Genomic DNA, 17591 nt, shown 5'->3' with positions numbered 1-17591 from the left:
TGGGGGACAGGGGAGGAGGGGGGAGCACGATTGGTGTATGGTAGTTCACAGTGGGATGCAATAGTTAACGAGGATCTGTTGATGTGGTTTTTCTTTATCTTGTTTCTTTACTATGTACAAATCTGTCTGTGGTTGGGAATGTAACCTTAAAAAAAATAAATCACAGCACACCCAAATTAATTTTAAACGAAAATCTCAAATTAGTTCTTGGTCAGAAAGAAAGAAAATGAAAACCAGAAAAAAATTCTACAGAATGTTTGAAAATCGTTTTTATATAAAAATCTTCTGAAGACAAAGACAAAGTAAGTCCGACATTATATCCTTTTTTTTTTTGTTTCAATGTGTGACATTTACACAAAGAGACAAAAAAAAAATTATTAAGGAACCCACGTGGGACCAATTCATATTTTTTTTTGTTTTTCCTGCTGAGCTACATAATATTTTTGCAGTTCCATAGTTAACTTTTTCTTTTTCAGTAAAAAATTGTCTGTTTTGTATCACGTGAATGTCGGGATCAGACGCAGTATAAGCGGTAGATCTGCGTCAACAATGTGGAATGATCTCTATTTGCAGTCGTGTTTAGTATTCGCGTTATGAATAAATCATTCAAAATTGAAACACAAAGCGGAATACCCACCCGCACATTCAATAGGATTTCCTAATTAGGCAAGTGTGCGTGTCATTATTTTAACTAGTATAAATGCAACCACTATAACTTAGTAAAGCATATGGTTGCTACAACGTAAAAGAGAAAATACACGAGCATATAGGATCCTTACATTAAATGAGATAACTTTTCAGATCGGTCAAATACCACCAGTTTGGAAGGTGCTGTCTTCCTGTTACAGAAGCCAGATCAATTATTTAATTTTATTTTTTTGTTGATTTTGAGGAAGAAAAAAAAAAAAAACCGTTGCAATTAGCGAATAGTCCTAGTTTAGCCTGGTCAAGCAAATCATAGGTTTAATCCCACTATCCTTGTGTTGGTTTTCTATTGTAGAAACTATTGGTTTAAACAGCCAGCCCCCAGTCACATCTCACCTCATCTCTGTAAAAATTCACAAAATCACTTATTCTTTTCCAAAACGCAAGGCGCTTCAATTCAAGGTGAGTTTACTTTTTCGTACTCTGTTCGGAATCCACGTGGGTACATGTTTACATTTATACAACCCTCTAACTAATCAAATCGCGTCCTTTTAGTGCTATTCGGCTAACGTCGGTACCATTGCTAAGCAGCACCCCCCACCAGTTTCATAACCGTCTGAACTGCGTGTATCTGTCGTGTGTAGTTAATATATTAACAGGTTCAACTGGTGAACATCGAGAGTTTGTTGAGTGGTGCTCTTATATGTTGAACTTTGGGGAATTTGGGGATGATTAGGCAGTTGAGTCATCTAGAGTCATCTGAAAGGGCTTGGAAATTCAATGGGGGATTTTTTGTGCAGAAGATTACACCATGCTTTTCCATGCAAAACTTCAAATTGACGACATGATGCAGTTTCCTTGAAAGATGATGGTTCGATTTGAAGTCCCCATGGATTGATGGTGCAATAAAGATCCTACGCAGTATCGAAAGATTGCTATTATGTGGACTAATCGGATGAACGGTTTTTTCAGCATTCACATGAATTTAGTGGTTTACCGAGGTATAACCGAAATCTTGCACGATATGAAACGAACCACCCCACCCATTGTTATACAAGCCCACACGACGTCTATTCGCTTAAGTTAATTGACGTTGTTACAGGGGAATTATAAATTGCTATTATTGTAAGGGGGGTGGGGGGACAATTTCTCCCCAAATGTGGTGATTCCGAAGTCAAACACATAATCGAACGGAGTTTAAGACAAGCACGACTCCTACAATAGAAAGAAAAAAGGGATTAGAATAGTATAAGCTAGCAATCTTTGAAAACACATTCATATTCACGTTGTACGATTCCTTATCATATTGACAAAAGGTACTCTTGAAAATGAGCACTTCCAAATTCTCCACATCATAAACATTCCAACCATCGAATGTTTAAGGTTGCTTAAGTCCAATGAAAGTGACAAAAGTGTATTTGTTGATGTTTAGACATTTAACTACTTCTGTCGATCACATCACCATATTGATTGCTATTAATTAGCAACTTACGAATTCTGAAAAGTGGGAATTAGCCAATCATATCCTATCAATCACAATATCGGCACCTCTAAATCTAGAATGAAACCGGTTCGATTTTTAGAGCTTTATTTGGTTACGAGCACTTGTTTTTGGTTGCAAAATGAAATTCTTTTCGGGATTATGCATCCCGTAATTCAGTTGCTACCTACTACTATCACCAAATCAAGATTGAATTTCTTTTACGCTGTATTGTCTATTCAATACCTTTTTTTTTAGATGTATCAACTGGATTCGGTGACTAGCGTGATATAAGTTTCAACTCTTTATCAGTTTTGAATAAGTATTAATAACTAAGATAATCCGATAGTTGTGTTTTGATTTTCTTACCAAACTGGTTCCAACAATTGCACATCTTTGAAATGAAATTTCGAGTCATCGAGGCAATCAGCTTAAAGTGGAATTGAACATACAAGTCCAGGATGCACGAACTCTAATATAATGAATTTGCCATGCACTAGAAGGATGGTTACACACAGCGGGTAAATCGCCAGAGTTACTTTGGTATTTCATGTATAATCATACAAAGCTATAAACAGTGTGCATCTTTATAAAATTAAATTACACTAGGCATCTCTGGCTGCATTCGGTATGCTCAATCCCTTTATATCTGCCTTGCTCTTAATAACAGTATTGCTCATTGTCTTCTCCTTGTTGATTGGCTCGCCTTTGACAATCTTCTCCATTTCTTCCCTAGTCAAGGTCTCATACTCTAACAATCCCTCAGCCAATCTCTTCAACTCGAGTTTCTTCTTAGTCAACACATCTCTAGCTCTATTTTCACTAGAGATCAAGAAATCTCTGACTTCGGTGTCGGCCATGTTACGAATATCAGGGGACCAACTTTCCCAGTTTTCCGACAATTGCACTGGTCCAATCTTCTCACTCATACCATAGCTGGTAACCATAGCGCGTGCAACATTAGTAGCATTGGCCAAATCGGAGGCACATCCTGAAGTGACATTTTCCTTACCGTTAATCATCTCTTCAGCAATCTTACCACCCATACAGACATCTAATCGGGCGAGACATTCACGTTTAGACATGTCGACCTTATCCATTTCCGGTAATTGGAATGTGATACCAAGAGCACGACCACGAGGAAGAATGGTGGCTTTATATAAAGGAGTAGCTCCTGGGGAGTACATTGCCATAATGGCATGGCCCGCTTCATGGTAGGCGGTATTAATACGGGAGTCCTCGGTGATGACCATCTTTTTCTTGGCGGCACCCATAAGGATCTTATCCTTGGCCCATTCGAAATGGTTCATGTCAACGGCAGGAGCAGACAATTGTGAGGCATGGACTGCGGCTTGATTGACTAAATTCATCAATTCAGCCCCGGAGAGACCAGGTGTACCACGAGCAATGATGGAGGGATCAACATCATCGGCAGTCTCGACGTTTTCCATGTGGTGCTTCAAAATGGCAATTCTACCACGGACATCTGGGAGCTCAACTACAACTTCTTTATCGAATCTACCGGGACGGGTCAATGCTTTGTCAAGAGATTCTGGGAAATTAGTGGCTCCAATGATAATGATACCTTCAGTTTGGGAAAACCCGTCTAATTCAACAAGCAACTGGTTCAATGTTTGTTTAGCATATGCCTGGTCTTTGGGGTTACGCTTACCTCCAATGGCATCAAGTTCATCAATAAATATAATTGCGGGTGACTTTTCACGGGCTTGAGTGAAAAGCTCTCTTATTCTTTTGGCACCTACCCCAACGTAAAGCTCGTCGAATTCTGACCCGGACATGAAAAAGAAGGGAACTCCCGCTTCACCAGCAGTGGCTCTTGCAAGTAAAGTCTTACCTGTACCTGGAGGACCAGTAAGTAAAACACCCTTGGGTAATTTCCCACCCAATCCGGTAAACTTGGAAGGATCCTTCAAAAAGTCGACAATTTCTTCAAGTTCAGCTCTGGCTTCGTCACATCCTTGAACATCTTTGAATCTCACGGTGGATTGAGACACATCCACCAGTTTATCTGGAACTTCGGTGTTTCTGAACATGGTATTGTTTTCAACAAGGTAATTAAATGCATTTGTGGCACCATAAGTTATTAATGCCACTGGGATTAACCATTTAAGCCATCTACTCAATATAGTCAAGAGTGATTCACTTACAATCACATGGACTGGTTCATATCTAGATCCAAACCCATGGGGTAATGGAGTGCCCCCAGCAGTGGCATTATTAGCTACGACTCCAGATGAACCCAACTGATCATTTAATGCTCGAGATACTTGTTCAGCCTTGCCCTTTTTCCCAATCTTGTTCAAGGCATCAATGTAAAGACGAGTACATTCAGCACTAGCAGCAATACCGGGGGTCTCGTACCTTTGAACGACAATGTGGGGGTAGTTGTTGGAGAGAAGCAGTCTGTAGAATTCAGCCTGGGCCATGGTATTAGTTAAATCTGTGTTGGCGATTTGCTCTTGTGATTGGAGAAGGGTGACGATGGAGTTGGAGGCAAGACGTTTGGCTTGAATGGTACGCATCATAGGCCAGACCCGTGCCATCACTGGTGTGATTGGGCGTCTATAGACACCGACACGACTTATACCTATTAGTGATCGTGTCAACATGGTTTGTGTGATGTATTTTATATACCTGTCCAACTTGATCTGTAAAGTAATCAGTTGCCAATTTAAAAGTGGATACCATTCGATCATCAAAGTTTTTCGGGAACATTCTGTGGTCGTGCGGATGCTCAATTTGTTTTTCGGGGGGCGGTAACTACGCCATCAGATTTTACCCCGATCCGCACACGATAGGCAATCCATGAAACTACAGTTGATATATGTTGTGTGTTTGTACCAGGAATGTAGCGAGTCAAACAAATACTAGATTCGATAGATAGGGTGATCCTGAAGAGGTTGGTCAAAAATGATGTTTGAAGTTTCTTCCAGATTTCGCACACAATTCGTACCAAATGTGGTACATTAAAATGACTCAAATGAAAACCTTTTCGTTAACCGAGAGAATAAATACACAAAACAATATACTGCGACAAGACATGTTTAAGAAATACCCAAGTTTACTTAGTTTTAAATATACAATGTAGGTAAAACTTGCCAGTCGCCACTTTTAATTTGCAACCTTATTTTTGTCGTGAAATTGCAAATCCCGCGTAAACCCCGGGCAGTGGCTGGGCATGACTGGGCTGGGCTGACTCTGTACATAGGCAATATAAGTTTAAGTTCCAAAACTCATTTCAAAAACCTATTTTGCTCCAACTTGAGCGAGAAACGTCTTCCATGCCAAGCTTCATACCTCCTACTAGCAGCTGATTTTAATTTTGTGCAGACCTAATCTCGAATAGCCCAACGTTTAGGCTGCAGCCAGAAGAAAAGTCGTGTCCAACCTCAATTCAACAACATCATCATCCCCATGACATGCGGCTCAGAAAATTCTACCTGCCCCCCCCAAAAAAAGGCAACACGCTCCAAATCAAAACAAAGGCCAGAAGTCCTCTTTCTAGACAGGTGAGGCCAGCCATCCAATGTCATCTACACTACCTAAGCGAAGAGGAGCCTCCGGAGCTCGTAGACCTTCGTCATCGACTCCACAGCAACAGCGCAATGTTTCTACTACAAACAGAATTCTCCTGACGCGGATTCTTTCGGATTCTAGTGGACTAATTGATGATCCGATTCACTTCCATCAGAATAAACACACAATCTTATCCAATTTCGAAGAATGGATCAAGATGGCTACCGATAATAAGATTACTGTCAAGAACAGTTGGAACTTCGGCTTGATTGACTATTTTGCTGATTTGAATGTTATTAAAGATGGTGAAAATATCAATTTCCAACGAGCCAGTGCTACCTTGGATGGTTGTGTTAAAATCTACAGTAGTCGTGTCGAGAGTGCTGCTAGTGAGACCGGGAAGTTATTGAGTGGATTAGCCAAGAAGAAGGAGCACGAAGAACAAAGTGAAACTGAAGAAGATGCCGAAGGTGAAGGAGAAGAAGGAGAGGACGGCGAAGGCGACGAAGAACCCAAAAAGAAGAGGAAAATGAACAGGATAGTTGAATCTACTTTGGTCGATTTTGACACCATCAAGATAAAGAAACTTGAACAGGAATTGGCCATTGATCCGTTATTCAAAAAAGCCCTTGCAGAGTTTGATGAAGGTGGAGCCAAAAGTTTATTGTTAAACTCGTTAAATATCGATAATAACGGGAGAGTTGTGTTTGATGCAACTACAAACCCAGATGCAGAAACAACTGAACAAGTGGAAACCATAGTCAATGATGATATTGATATGAAGTCTCTTTCCAAAATCGTCCTACGTGATTCTGGATTGGACGATCTTACCTTGGTTCCATCCCTTGCTGAATTCCAATCAGCATTGGAAGACGTTGAACTGGCTAAAACCATATTGACCGATTTGAGCAGCAAGAACAACGAAACAAATCATTACCCTACTCCTGCTGAATCTAACGAATACGATTTCTTTGATGACGACATGAATGATTTCAACGCAGATGACGGAGATCTTGGGCCACCACCTGAAGTCGAAACTCCTGCACAAGCCAATAATACCACGGACCCATACAATCTCACTCAAACTCTCCTACCGCGATTATTTGAAGAAGAACCTCGATACGAGAAACAACAGGAAGAAGTGCTAGATCGCGACTTAATGGCGTATTTCGATGATCGAATGAGACACAATTGGCGAGGACCCGAACATTGGAAAGTGACTGCTTTCAAGCGTGCCAACAACATTGATCAAGAATCAAAGCCTAAAGCCGATACTCAACAAACAACTCATGAAAAGAAGAAGCACGATGCCGTTGTGGTTGATTTCTTTGGCGATGATGTTGATGAAGACACCCTTTTTGAAGCACCCAGAAACCCTCTGACTCTTGTGAAGAAGGAAAACTCCGGGCTTAATAAATTACCTGATGATATACGATACACTTCATCTCGCTTGATCACGTTATTCACGAAGCAATTCACAATATCAACATACTCAGTTAAGCCACAAGCTACACTCACAGACGCCCAATTCTTTGGTGATGCGTATAAAGAGCAAGAGGAACGTGAACGATTAGAAAAGTCGTTCCGAGAAGCTGAATTGGCTGACGATGACGGGTTTATTGAGAATGACTTTGGTGGAATTGATTTCAATGACGCCTTGGAATCAACTAAAGTGGAGGAGAAAACCACTGACCAGGGAATTATGGGAAAGAGAAGTGGTGAATATGTCAGTTTTTCACGGGTGGCTAAGCGGGTTAATGTTCGTTTGTTGAAGGATAATATGTGGGGAGCTATTAAACAGGAAACAGATGTGATAACAGAAGAACCTCAAGAAAGTGAAGATGCCACCACTGAAGAAGTCAAGCCTGTCAAGTTTGGTCAAATTGTGAGTAAAATTTCCACCATGTATAAACCGGAACAGGCTAAGGATATATCTACCAGTTTTTGTTTTATCTGTCTTTTACATTTGGCTAATGAACATGGATTGGAAATTCAATCGATAGAAGGTGGGAATGATTTAGAGATCAAAGGAAATCAAATGGCGTCCGAACAAGGCACGATTGAGGCATTCTAAAAAAACTTAATTTGTATACCTGGTGTTTATAGAAAATGTACAAGTGCTTTTTATTTTATTTTTAATTCTATCGACTATTCATCTTTTTCTTTTTGCTAAACTTCTTCCCTTTATTGTTAATCTTATCGATCTCCCCTTGACTAAGAACAAGCCCGTTTCTAGTCAGTCTTCCTACACCATGGATCTTCAACCCACGATCTCTATGATGTTTTTTCTTATTAACACCCGATCCTAATCGATCACTGGTCAAAGTTGACCCTTTACCGGCATTCAAATCTCTAACTTGTCCCTTACGCACCTTACTCAACACGATACCGGCATCACGCGCATCTGCCTCGAATTTCTTGATCTTCTTGTCTCGGCTAGCAATCATCCCTTTACGCATGGACATAGGCATGCTTTCCAATTTCCGATTCTCGTTCGAGTTGGTGGCTGCAAGTTGACGCATACGAGAGTCGAGAATTCGGCGTCGGGCTTTCCCAGTGGGATCTTCATAGTCTATAGTTTCTAGAGTGAGTTCAGCCCCGGAATGTTCGAGGGAGTGGGTGAGGATATGAGATTCTTGAAGGAGTCGTTGAAGTTTCAAATCGTTTTCAAGATTTTCAGAATCTTCTTTAATTTGTGCTTTTGTTTGCTTGGACGCTTGTTGGGACTTGAGTTCGAGTTCTTGTAATGTTGGTGCTCGGCCGGACTTGAGGAGTTTTCTGTCTTGTTTGGAGATGATTGTTGGTTTGGCGATGGTAGCATTAAGCTTTATGACTTTTGGGGCTTCTTCTTCTTCTTCATCATCATCTTCTTCTTCCAGTTCAAAATCAGGACTGTCTGACTCTCCAGAACTTTCAAATCCTTTAAAGTTGTATTGTTCTTCATCACTGCCACTTTCATTCTCACTTTCGATGCCACTTGAATTGTCGTCAGAAGATGACGCATGCACGGATTTTGATTTGTCTTCAAAACCAAGTTCTTCAATGGAGCCGAACTGGGCCTCGAAATTGCGTCGTTGTATTTCAAGGGCTCGTCTATAGTCGTCGTCACTCATGTTGTTTAAGATAAAGAGAGGAGTCTGATGAGCATCGACATATTTTTTTTTTGATCCTGCATTTTAACTCATTTTATGTTAGTCAGTAGTTTCTTAGTAGCGTAGAAGAACATTATGTCACCAGAAGACGCCCAATTAAGCTTGATAAATGAACTGTTAGCAAAGAGACAAACGATCTTGAACTTTAAACTTACATAGCTATAACTATACACTTGAATCTTGTAGTGGAAATTGTGGTATTATTCACAAGACAATTCGCACTGATAGCAGCGACTACTTGACTCTGAAAAATCGCGATATCAAAAACGTCGTCCAAACAATTGACTCACCTCTCTCTCCAATTCAGAAACATGACAAAATTCAGAGGCTGCATAGACATTCATTCCGGTCAAGTCAAGCAAATCGTCGGAGGAACACTCACACAGGACGACACCACCCATACAAACTCTACCACAACAAACTTTGTCCTGTCGTTTCCTTCATCTCACTATGCTGGTCTCTACCACGATCACAACGTCACTGGATGTCACGTTATAAAGCTAGGATCAAATCCTGCCAATGACGAAGCTGCGGAACTCGCATTAAAGACCTGGCCTGGTGGGTTGCAAGTTGGTGGTGGGATAAACTACGACAATGCACTGGAATGGTTGGACAAAGGTGCTTCCCATGTCATTGTCACTAGTTATTTATTTAGTAAAGTTGGCGAAGATATGGCTTTTGATTGGGACAAGTTGAAGAAGGTGAGCGAAAAAGTGGGCAAAGAAAATTTGATTGTTGACTTGAGTTGCCGTACGGTAGTGAACCAAGGTGAATCACAATGGGTAGTGGCTATGAATAAATGGCAGACACTCACCACTAGTGTATTATCAGAGACATTCTTGAGTGAAGTAGGGGAATATTGCGACGAGTTTCTCATACATGCTGCCGATGTAGAAGGACTCTGTCAAGGTATTGACGAGACATTGGTTGAGAAACTAGGTCAATGGTGTCCCAGTGGATTCGAAGGGAAAATCGTATATGCTGGTGGTGCAAAGCTGGCCCAAGATTTAGACGTAGTTAAACAATTGAGTGGAGGTAAAGTTGATTTGACTTATGGTAGTGCATTGGACATCTTTGGGGGCAAGCTTGTAAAGTTTGATGATGTCGTTGCATGGAACAAGAATCAGAGTGCTACATAGAAATAGTTTCAACACTAATAATACACATTAAAATTATACAAAGACTGTGTCTACAAATGCAATATGACTAATAACTACTGTCCCCATTCCCCGTATGGAGTTCTACCCATGGGAGAATCACCATCATAATCTCTTCCGTAAGTAGTAAACCCACCTGCATTAGCATTACTGGCTTCCACGCTCTCTTTATTCAATTCGATAGCGATATCGGCCAATTTTCTTTGCAAAGTTTCAATCAGCCTAACCACTACTTCATTAGGAGGCAAGTTACCCACGGTTTCCACATCGAAATAGAAATTAGTTGGCTTGGCAGTATAATCAAATGGAGCTTCTGGATCGGGCATTTCTTCCCATTCACAGTTTTCCAGCTTGGGCCATTCCTTGTCGGCGTCAATTTCATACCAGTAATCTGTATGCTTTAATTTATTCCATGGATCATATTCAAACCCCACTGCAGCACAAGGCGACCATTTGGCGTGTTCTTTAGCAATCCCCTTTTTGGCAATACACACAATTCTAAGCTCTTGATGTTTTCTTAATTTACAGATGAGCGAGCCTCTTCCTTGGGCATCTCTAATGACCGGGTCACCCAATCTGGACCCGTTATGGAATTTAGCCAAATCGGATGCATATACACTCATGGTGGAGTCACTATCACACTTGGCAGTAAGTTCTAATCGGACAGAACATTTGCTACAGTAGTTATCACAGGTGCAGTCTCTGGAATATGTCAAGTTTTCAATGCCCTCACTGACAAGCGGAATCAATCCGAGTCTATGGGCGATGAATTCATCGGCCAACACACTGGTGTTGACGTCTATTTCCACCAAGTCGATGGCAAGGGTTGGCACTTCGGCAAGCATGGTGCGTCGGATAGAGTTTGCCAGGGCAAGACTGACATTTTTGAGAATGAAGTTCACATGGTCTCTCTCGGCTTCTCGGATAGTCACCGAGGGTCCACTAGTGTCGATATCCATGTTCATTGTGTAGGTATGTATAGTTTTGTTAGTTGTGGTTAAGTTGGTTGTAAATAACTTTTGTATGTGCTGATCAATTTTCAAACTTTTTTTCGTTCAGGTGAAAACTGTAAATACAACTTTACATGTTAGATGTGTTTGCATGTTGGGGTATTTTACAAGTTAGACCAAAACAAATGGAGAATGTTTTTGCCTGCGGGTTTCTACTACACTTTTATAGGTGGTTACCAGTATGCCTCCACACATTGCTATCCCTGACTTGCGGTTTGAACAATCGTTTTTAAAGCAGCTCCACAAATATGCTGGTGATGTGCAAGCACCACCCCCAGTTTCTCCAAACAAACTAAAGCGCAAACATAACGCACCGGTACTCACCGATGCAGAATTACAATTGATGAACCATAATTTAGACGTCCAGGAACAGCAACAACTCCAACCATTACCTATATCGACAGGGATAGTTGTGTATGCTGTTATCAAGGACCAAATTATCATGCCGTTGTTGCAAGGGTTCTTGTTGAGTTATGCCTTGTTGAGTATAAGACCAGTTTTACGGTTGGTTGTAAAGAATGGTCAAGAAGTTGGTGGTTGGGTTAGTCGACTTATAGGGTTGAACAGATTGGGTGCTGGCAGAGTACTGGTTGTTAAAAGGTCGTGAGAGATGGATAATTTGTAAATAGAATATATATATAATACACACATTAGGATAATGAATGCTACAACAGCAAGGCGCGAATGAAATAGTGCAATGGGACGAGCAACCAATTTTAATTGACCGTATCCGTATCAATCAAGCAGTGTATACTGCTGTCCAACCGTGACAACACACTAGCCACACGCTAGATCGCAATCATTAGCCAGTAGAACCTACTTACACCATGTGTTGTACCTCGTCATCCAAAATAGACAAACCACGTGACTTTTATTTTTAATTTCATTCATTCACGAAGGGGTTCACAATTGCGCAGCAGTCAACACAAAACAATAAACTGAAATTTTAGGGAAACAAAGAGCAATCAATACCCTTTTGCCCATTGCTCTTCATCTTCAATTGACTCTACTGTATCACCATGTTTCGAAGAAAGACTCGGAGCACCCACACCACAGCATACACCGGAGTCAATCAACCGGCTCCTGCCAACAACCAACCCAATTCCAGTGCCGTGGCTGCCGCCTTGACCATCGGGAATTCCCTCAAAACAACCGCAGTAAAGCCAATTACCCAGAAACCTACCCCCAAATCTACCCAGTCAGCAACCGCCCCTCCTACAAAGACGTATGGAGGAAGTTTGTTCAAACGAGGCTCGAGAGCAAGCATAGGGTCAATGCAACTGAGCCAGTCGCAGCAACCACAACAACCGCCACACACTCCTCACCCATTCAGAAGATTTTCATCGGGTTCAACCGTGACTAATTCAAGCGCATACAGTCCTACCAAAGTTCACGATATAGATGACAGTTTTACTGATTCATACATCGACAATATCACCGACGAGTCTACGAGAGTGTATTTGAAGAATCAACAAAACTTGAAGGATTTGAAATTGGAACATAAGCCAGCAAAGGGCGCAGCAGTTCCTAAAAAGACCTCTTCCACCACCACCACTGCAAATGTAACACCCAAGATGGTGAAAAAGTATATTCCTACTCCAAATGGTATCAAGATTGTCGAAGTTCCCCAAGAAACCTATGATAAGGAAGTAGCCCGTTGTAATTCTATGCGTGGTTCTGGATTCAGTAGATCCAGTTCTCTTCGTAACGTATCGAAGCACGTGAAACCAATTCCTCGGTCTTCTTCATTGAGTAACGTTACTACTGCAAGAAAAGTAGCACCGAAGCGATCGGTCTCGGCAATTACTCCACCAACCAACTTGGAATCTATGACAGAAGTTGTTGATCTCGAAGATAAGTTGGGTAAGTCCGACGAGATGATTGAACAACAACGAAAGTTGGACTTGTTGCAGAAGCAAATTGATGAAGAAAAGAAGTTGGCTCATGAATTAGAAATCAAGAAGCAGGAATATGAAAGCTTGAAAGCTAAGCGTGTCCAAGAAGAACAATCATTGAATAAAGCAATCGAAAAAGAAATCAGCATGGACAATGTAGAAGAATCAACCACTATCATCCAACATGCCGAAGAAGAAGAAACTAATGGTGAAGTTCTTGAACATCCCGAACAAGAAACTAACGGTGATGTTCTTGATCACTCTTCTGTTGTTGAAAATACCGAGCATGCCCTTATTATTGAGAAACCGGAATTATCTGCTGTCGATACATTAAGTGAACATGACGAAGAAACACAAGCTGTTCACCAAGAAACACCTGTTCCTCCACCAGTGGTTATATCCGAGTCTGCTGATTCCAACAATTTCCCAAGTTTGGATCCAGGCGTTAATGAGCTTGGAATAATTAGTCAATATGGTAATTTCAGGTCCAATGAGTTATTAGCTATTGCAAGTCAAGACAGTAAAACAAAAGAGGAAGAAGCACCACCCACCATAGAAATGCCTGCTCCAGAAAACTACCTCCAGGATGAACAAGCTCCACATGAGCCTAATAACGATAACCATGTCGAACCTCGTGATTTGATTGCACCACCTCATCATGACAACGCCAGTTCCAAATCTTCGGTCTATTCCAACGAGTCACCCGTAAGAAAACCAATAAAGTCGGCAATGAAGAACTCTACTTCATCACTCCCATCTCAAGGACTTGCCCAAGTTCTTGCCCAACCACAAACTTCAGCTCCTCCTCCAGCAGCCAAGCCTAAATCCATTGTTAAACCGAACCCAGCTCAACAAGCCTACCTTTCCCTCACAACGGCCGAAAACACCCGGATGAACTCAAAACTTTCCCATAGTGATCTAAATGGAGCCTCGGCATACCCACAGTTCCATAACCAGAAATCACAAGTGCCACCACAGAAACGTCTCTCGCATCAATCGTTGAGGAATTCGCAACCACAACCAACCCAACTCTCTCAACAATCCTTGCGCAAATCACCACCACCACCAGCCCACCAAATCAGAACTCTTAGACCAAACTCAATGCCTATGGAACCACAAGGCATGGCCTCAAGACAATTCAGACATACACCAGTCCTGAATGCCGGACACACCATCGTCCAACCAATACCACCCCATCCCACAACTGCCCCAGGGTATACATCACCATCCAAGGCCCGGGCTCAGGAATTATACGCCAAGGCTCAAGCTAGACCGAAGTCAGTGTTCAAGCCAACTGCCCAGGAAGCAACCAAGACTCAGAACAAGGAGAAGGCTATTCTGAACAGAAACACCCGGATGACATTGCGTGATCCTATGGCACCTAGCGCGACTCAATCACATGGGTCGAAACCATTGGATTCCTCAGTTGATACTACGCCAACCAGTGATTCTGGCAACCGAAGACGAAAATTCAAGTCACGCTTCGTAGACTCGGATGATGAAGATGGACCTGTGAGACACGCAGGGAACTTCTTTTCTTCTCGATTCAATGATTCTGATGATGAACATTTACAACCTCCCGTCACCGTGCTCCAGGATGTCAGGGACGTGGAAGTTGCCCCTGCTGCTGCTGCTGCTGCCAAAGAAAAGAAAAAGTTTGGTAAATTGAGAAAGTTATTTGGTACCAAGCGAGGCAGTTAGTCCCCTTCCCTCCCTCCTTTAATAATATGTTTTTGTTTTAATTCTAAATAAAATTGAATTGTGTATTTCTAGAAATGGACATCCTATATACTTTACGTTTCAAACTCTATTAAATTCTGATCCGACTTGCCAATGATCTTTTCACTTTCCATTCGTGAGATCCTGGGCTTCTCTGTCAGTTCTTTAACAACCACTTGTGCTTCGGTAGCCAATAAAAGATCCTTATCATTATCATCAATGGAAATGACCCCCAAATCATCGTCATCCTGATCTTCCTCCTCTTCTTCTCGCTTAGCACCCGATTTGATGGATGCATTGCTAGAATTTGGAGGAGCTCCTCCTCCTCCATTCGCAGCTCGGCTATCCATACGTAAACGCACCTTAGTAGCGACTTTCCGTCCATCAGCCAATAATCCATCAAACATATCACGCAAGTTACGAATAGGATCAAACTTAGTATCCAATGGCCGTTCAAGATGCGTGGCTTCACGCAATGTAGAACCAAACAATAGTTCATAAGTTTCGTCAGCAAGGACAACCATTCTGAAAGTAGGTAAATTCAAATATACAGGGGTGTTGGGGTTAAGAGCAGCATTATGAGAAATGGAATTATCAATCGCCAATTCCTTAATGAGAAGCTCTTCTTCTTCAGGTTGGGCGTATTCAAATGCACGTTGGATAAAAGTAGCAGCCGCTTGCAAGTATCGTTCCACTTGCTGCTGTTCTAGTTTATCTCTATCGACTTGGAAATCGGATGGAAGTTGTATTTCAGATTGATCAGGACTGGTATTGCCTGATTCCACTTGTTTCTTGTATACTTCATCAGCAATGACATTCTCTATATTGGCTTTTGTGATTCCGTCAAACAATACCCCATCTTTCCAAGGGCTAGTAATATACAATAAATCTTCAGAAATTTGCAAGATTCCTTCACGATCAATCTTACCGTCTCCCTTGGTATCATAAAGTTCAAAGAAATTCGACATTGAAGTCATAAGATCAGGATCAACTAGCGAGTTTAATCCAACCAATAAGTCGGTAAATGTAAGTGCTCCTTGTTTCTCAGTGTCCCAATGGTTAAACAATCTTCTTAAAAAGTGTCGCTCATCATCGACATTAACATCAGTTATCCAATCACATATCTCCGACATAAACTCAACGAAAACCTTATAATCCATGACACTTGTACCCGATCCCTTAGTCACTGATAATGACTCAACTACGGAATAGAATCTGTCATAAAGCAAACTAAGGGTTTCTTGGGAGATATTAGTGGTGCGTGGCAAGTTACGAAGCTCAGTCCGTTTCACGAAACTGGAAATGTTTTGGTATATTGTGTCTCGATGCTTTGCTCGGGTGTTATTAATCATTTCTTCATCAATGACGGAAAATTCTCGGAAGGCCGTGACTAAAAGTTCTTGGAATCGAGTGATACTTCTGAATTTAGGATTAGGAGAGTTTGGATGGGCTGATTCATGTAATGTCAAGAAATATTGCTTGATAATCGATATGAATGTTCCATCATCTTCAGTATTCAAAAGAGCTTCTCCATTCAATTTCAAAACTGCCAATGCAACTTGAAATAAAGTTTTTGGTCCCTGTAAGAAAAACACGTCTAGTATTCTAAATGCAAATACTAATGGCATTGATGACAAGTACAATGACAAAAACCATGGCAATGAAACTACTGACAATTGAATATCATTCTTGGTGATATGTTCCCAAAGCATAGGCATGGTCTTTTGTACCAACGATTCAAACACCTTCTGATCAAGCAAAGTTCCATACATGGTCTTTGAATAATATCCTGGTACAATACGATCACATAATACGTTTAAACACCAGAATGCTTGTTCTTCAGACATGTATATCAACATGGCTGCAACGACAATGTTCATGGCTTGACAATAGCCAACATCGGGGTTTTTCCACGAATAAGCTGTCAAGACTCGTCTTAATCTTTCGATACCTTGCGAAGACTGATAAGCCGCATATTCCGGCAAGGACCTATTTAAATCCTTTTCAATTTCTTCAATGGCAAATGATTTCTGGTCCTTGTGATCTTCCAAGATCTTATTATATTCTCCTTGATAGTCCAATCTAAGGTACATTGAGCCACAGCACAATTCCCAAATTTCTCCTCTCAACCTATTAGGCAATCCAACTCTAACTAACTTGTAAAACAACGGCGTTCTAACGAGTGACAAATTCCTTCCATCCACTCTAAACAAATCAAACCATAGCTTCATCTTGGTTTTGTCTCTTGATTCCTTCGGGTCTCCCGGAAACTTAAACACTAATCCCAATCCACCTTGAGGAGCATGTTCCACTTTCTCAGTGCTTACCTTGTTCTTGGCCAATAAGTATTCGGAATAACAGGTCTGAATAAACGGTTGCAACTTTCCCACATGAACCAAATTCTTCTTTAATGCAATCTTCAACTGCTGGGCAAACCGTTCACTGTCTGACCTAATCCCCACCAAATACAATGTTAAATGAAGTTTGCTGTACGTAGACACCATGAGTGCAAACCCATAGTCAGAGCCCGGAGGTCTCTCCACTTTTTTGATGGTGCTCAAATGCACACTAAAGGAGCAGTTCTTGCGATCAAATGCATCACGAAATATAAGAAACAGCTGGGTCAAGTAGATTCGTCCCTGGGGGAATGGCAAGTTGTCATTGTATGCATCAGTAGAATAATCAGACTTGATGCCTATTTCCGCAGCGGATTCACTGAGAATGGTTTCAGTTTCCGGTATGTGGTGACTATAGCAGAATTGCTGGTGTTTTGTCAAACCAGAGTTGCGATTCTTGTCCAACACCTGGTTCAATGTGGTGACGGCCTTTTCCCTGAGGGCGTCAAAAAAGGCCATGATGTGGTGATTTTACTAATAAAAACTAGCAATTCTATCGGTGATTGATTCAATGTAAAAGCAATTACTACGTCAGTGCCGAAATTGTTGGCGAATATGGGAAGGAATAGGGCAATGCTTGGCAGTTTGGGTAATCTCCGT

The 17591-nt window shown here is 41.4% G+C and overlaps 8 protein-coding genes across 8 annotated transcripts; 4 read left to right on the top strand and 4 right to left on the bottom strand. All coding sequences in view use genetic code 12, as the record gives it.

Moving 5' to 3' along the window:
- Window positions 1-1198: 1198 nt before the first annotated feature.
- On the bottom strand, window positions 1199-4769 carry YME1 (i-AAA protease; the record flags this gene model as incomplete). The annotated part of the gene is made up of 1 exon (XM_007373079.1): window positions 1199-4769. One exon carries the CDS (start codon window positions 4753-4755, stop codon window positions 2731-2733), a length of 2025 nt encoding a protein of 674 aa, XP_007373141.1.
- Window positions 4770-5672: 903 nt separating this feature from the next.
- Window positions 5673-7736, top strand: BRN1 (condensin subunit; the record flags this gene model as incomplete). Its single annotated transcript, XM_007373078.1, has 1 exon — window positions 5673-7736. One exon carries the CDS (start codon window positions 5673-5675, stop codon window positions 7734-7736), a length of 2064 nt encoding a protein of 687 aa, XP_007373140.1.
- Window positions 7737-7766: 30 nt separating this feature from the next.
- Window positions 7767-8806, bottom strand: SPAPADRAFT_58924 (uncharacterized protein; the record flags this gene model as incomplete). The annotated part of the gene is made up of 1 exon (XM_007373077.1): window positions 7767-8806. A coding segment is annotated over one exon (853 nt), but the record flags the coding sequence as incomplete, so codon positions are not given.
- Window positions 8807-8939: 133 nt separating this feature from the next.
- Window positions 8940-10964, bottom strand: SPAPADRAFT_58923 (DNA-directed RNA polymerase II core subunit; the record flags this gene model as incomplete). Its single annotated transcript, XM_007373075.1, has 1 exon — window positions 8940-10964. The coding sequence occupies one exon, from the start codon at window positions 10934-10936 to the stop codon at window positions 10028-10030; it is 909 nt and encodes a 302-aa protein (XP_007373137.1).
- SPAPADRAFT_130719 (1-(5-phosphoribosyl)-5- ((5-phosphoribosylamino)methylideneamino)imidazole-4-carboxamide isomerase) lies at window positions 9126-9953 on the top strand (the record flags this gene model as incomplete). The annotated part of the gene is made up of 1 exon (XM_007373076.1): window positions 9126-9953. One exon carries the CDS (start codon window positions 9126-9128, stop codon window positions 9951-9953), a length of 828 nt encoding a protein of 275 aa, XP_007373138.1.
- Window positions 10965-11044: 80 nt separating the features above from the next.
- Window positions 11045-11650, top strand: SPAPADRAFT_58922 (uncharacterized protein; the record flags this gene model as incomplete). Its single annotated transcript, XM_007373074.1, has 1 exon — window positions 11045-11650. One exon carries the CDS (start codon window positions 11163-11165, stop codon window positions 11586-11588), a length of 426 nt encoding a protein of 141 aa, XP_007373136.1.
- Window positions 11651-12000: 350 nt separating this feature from the next.
- On the top strand, window positions 12001-14577 carry SPAPADRAFT_48691 (uncharacterized protein; the record flags this gene model as incomplete). The annotated part of the gene is made up of 1 exon (XM_007373073.1): window positions 12001-14577. One exon carries the CDS (start codon window positions 12001-12003, stop codon window positions 14575-14577), a length of 2577 nt encoding a protein of 858 aa, XP_007373135.1.
- Window positions 14578-14669: 92 nt separating this feature from the next.
- Window positions 14670-17450, bottom strand: GYP2 (Gyp2p; the record flags this gene model as incomplete). Its single annotated transcript, XM_007373072.1, has 1 exon — window positions 14670-17450. The coding sequence occupies one exon, from the start codon at window positions 17448-17450 to the stop codon at window positions 14670-14672; it is 2781 nt and encodes a 926-aa protein (XP_007373134.1).
- Window positions 17451-17591: the final 141 nt, after the last annotated feature.

The sequence above is a fragment of the Spathaspora passalidarum genome (assembly GCF_000223485.1).
Source record: "Spathaspora passalidarum NRRL Y-27907 unplaced genomic scaffold SPAPAscaffold_1, whole genome shotgun sequence".
Classification (NCBI taxonomy): Eukaryota; Fungi; Ascomycota; class Pichiomycetes; order Serinales; family Debaryomycetaceae; genus Spathaspora; species Spathaspora passalidarum.
The sequence above is the reverse complement of the archived record's forward strand: the minus strand, read 5'-3'. Positions and strand labels throughout refer to the sequence as shown.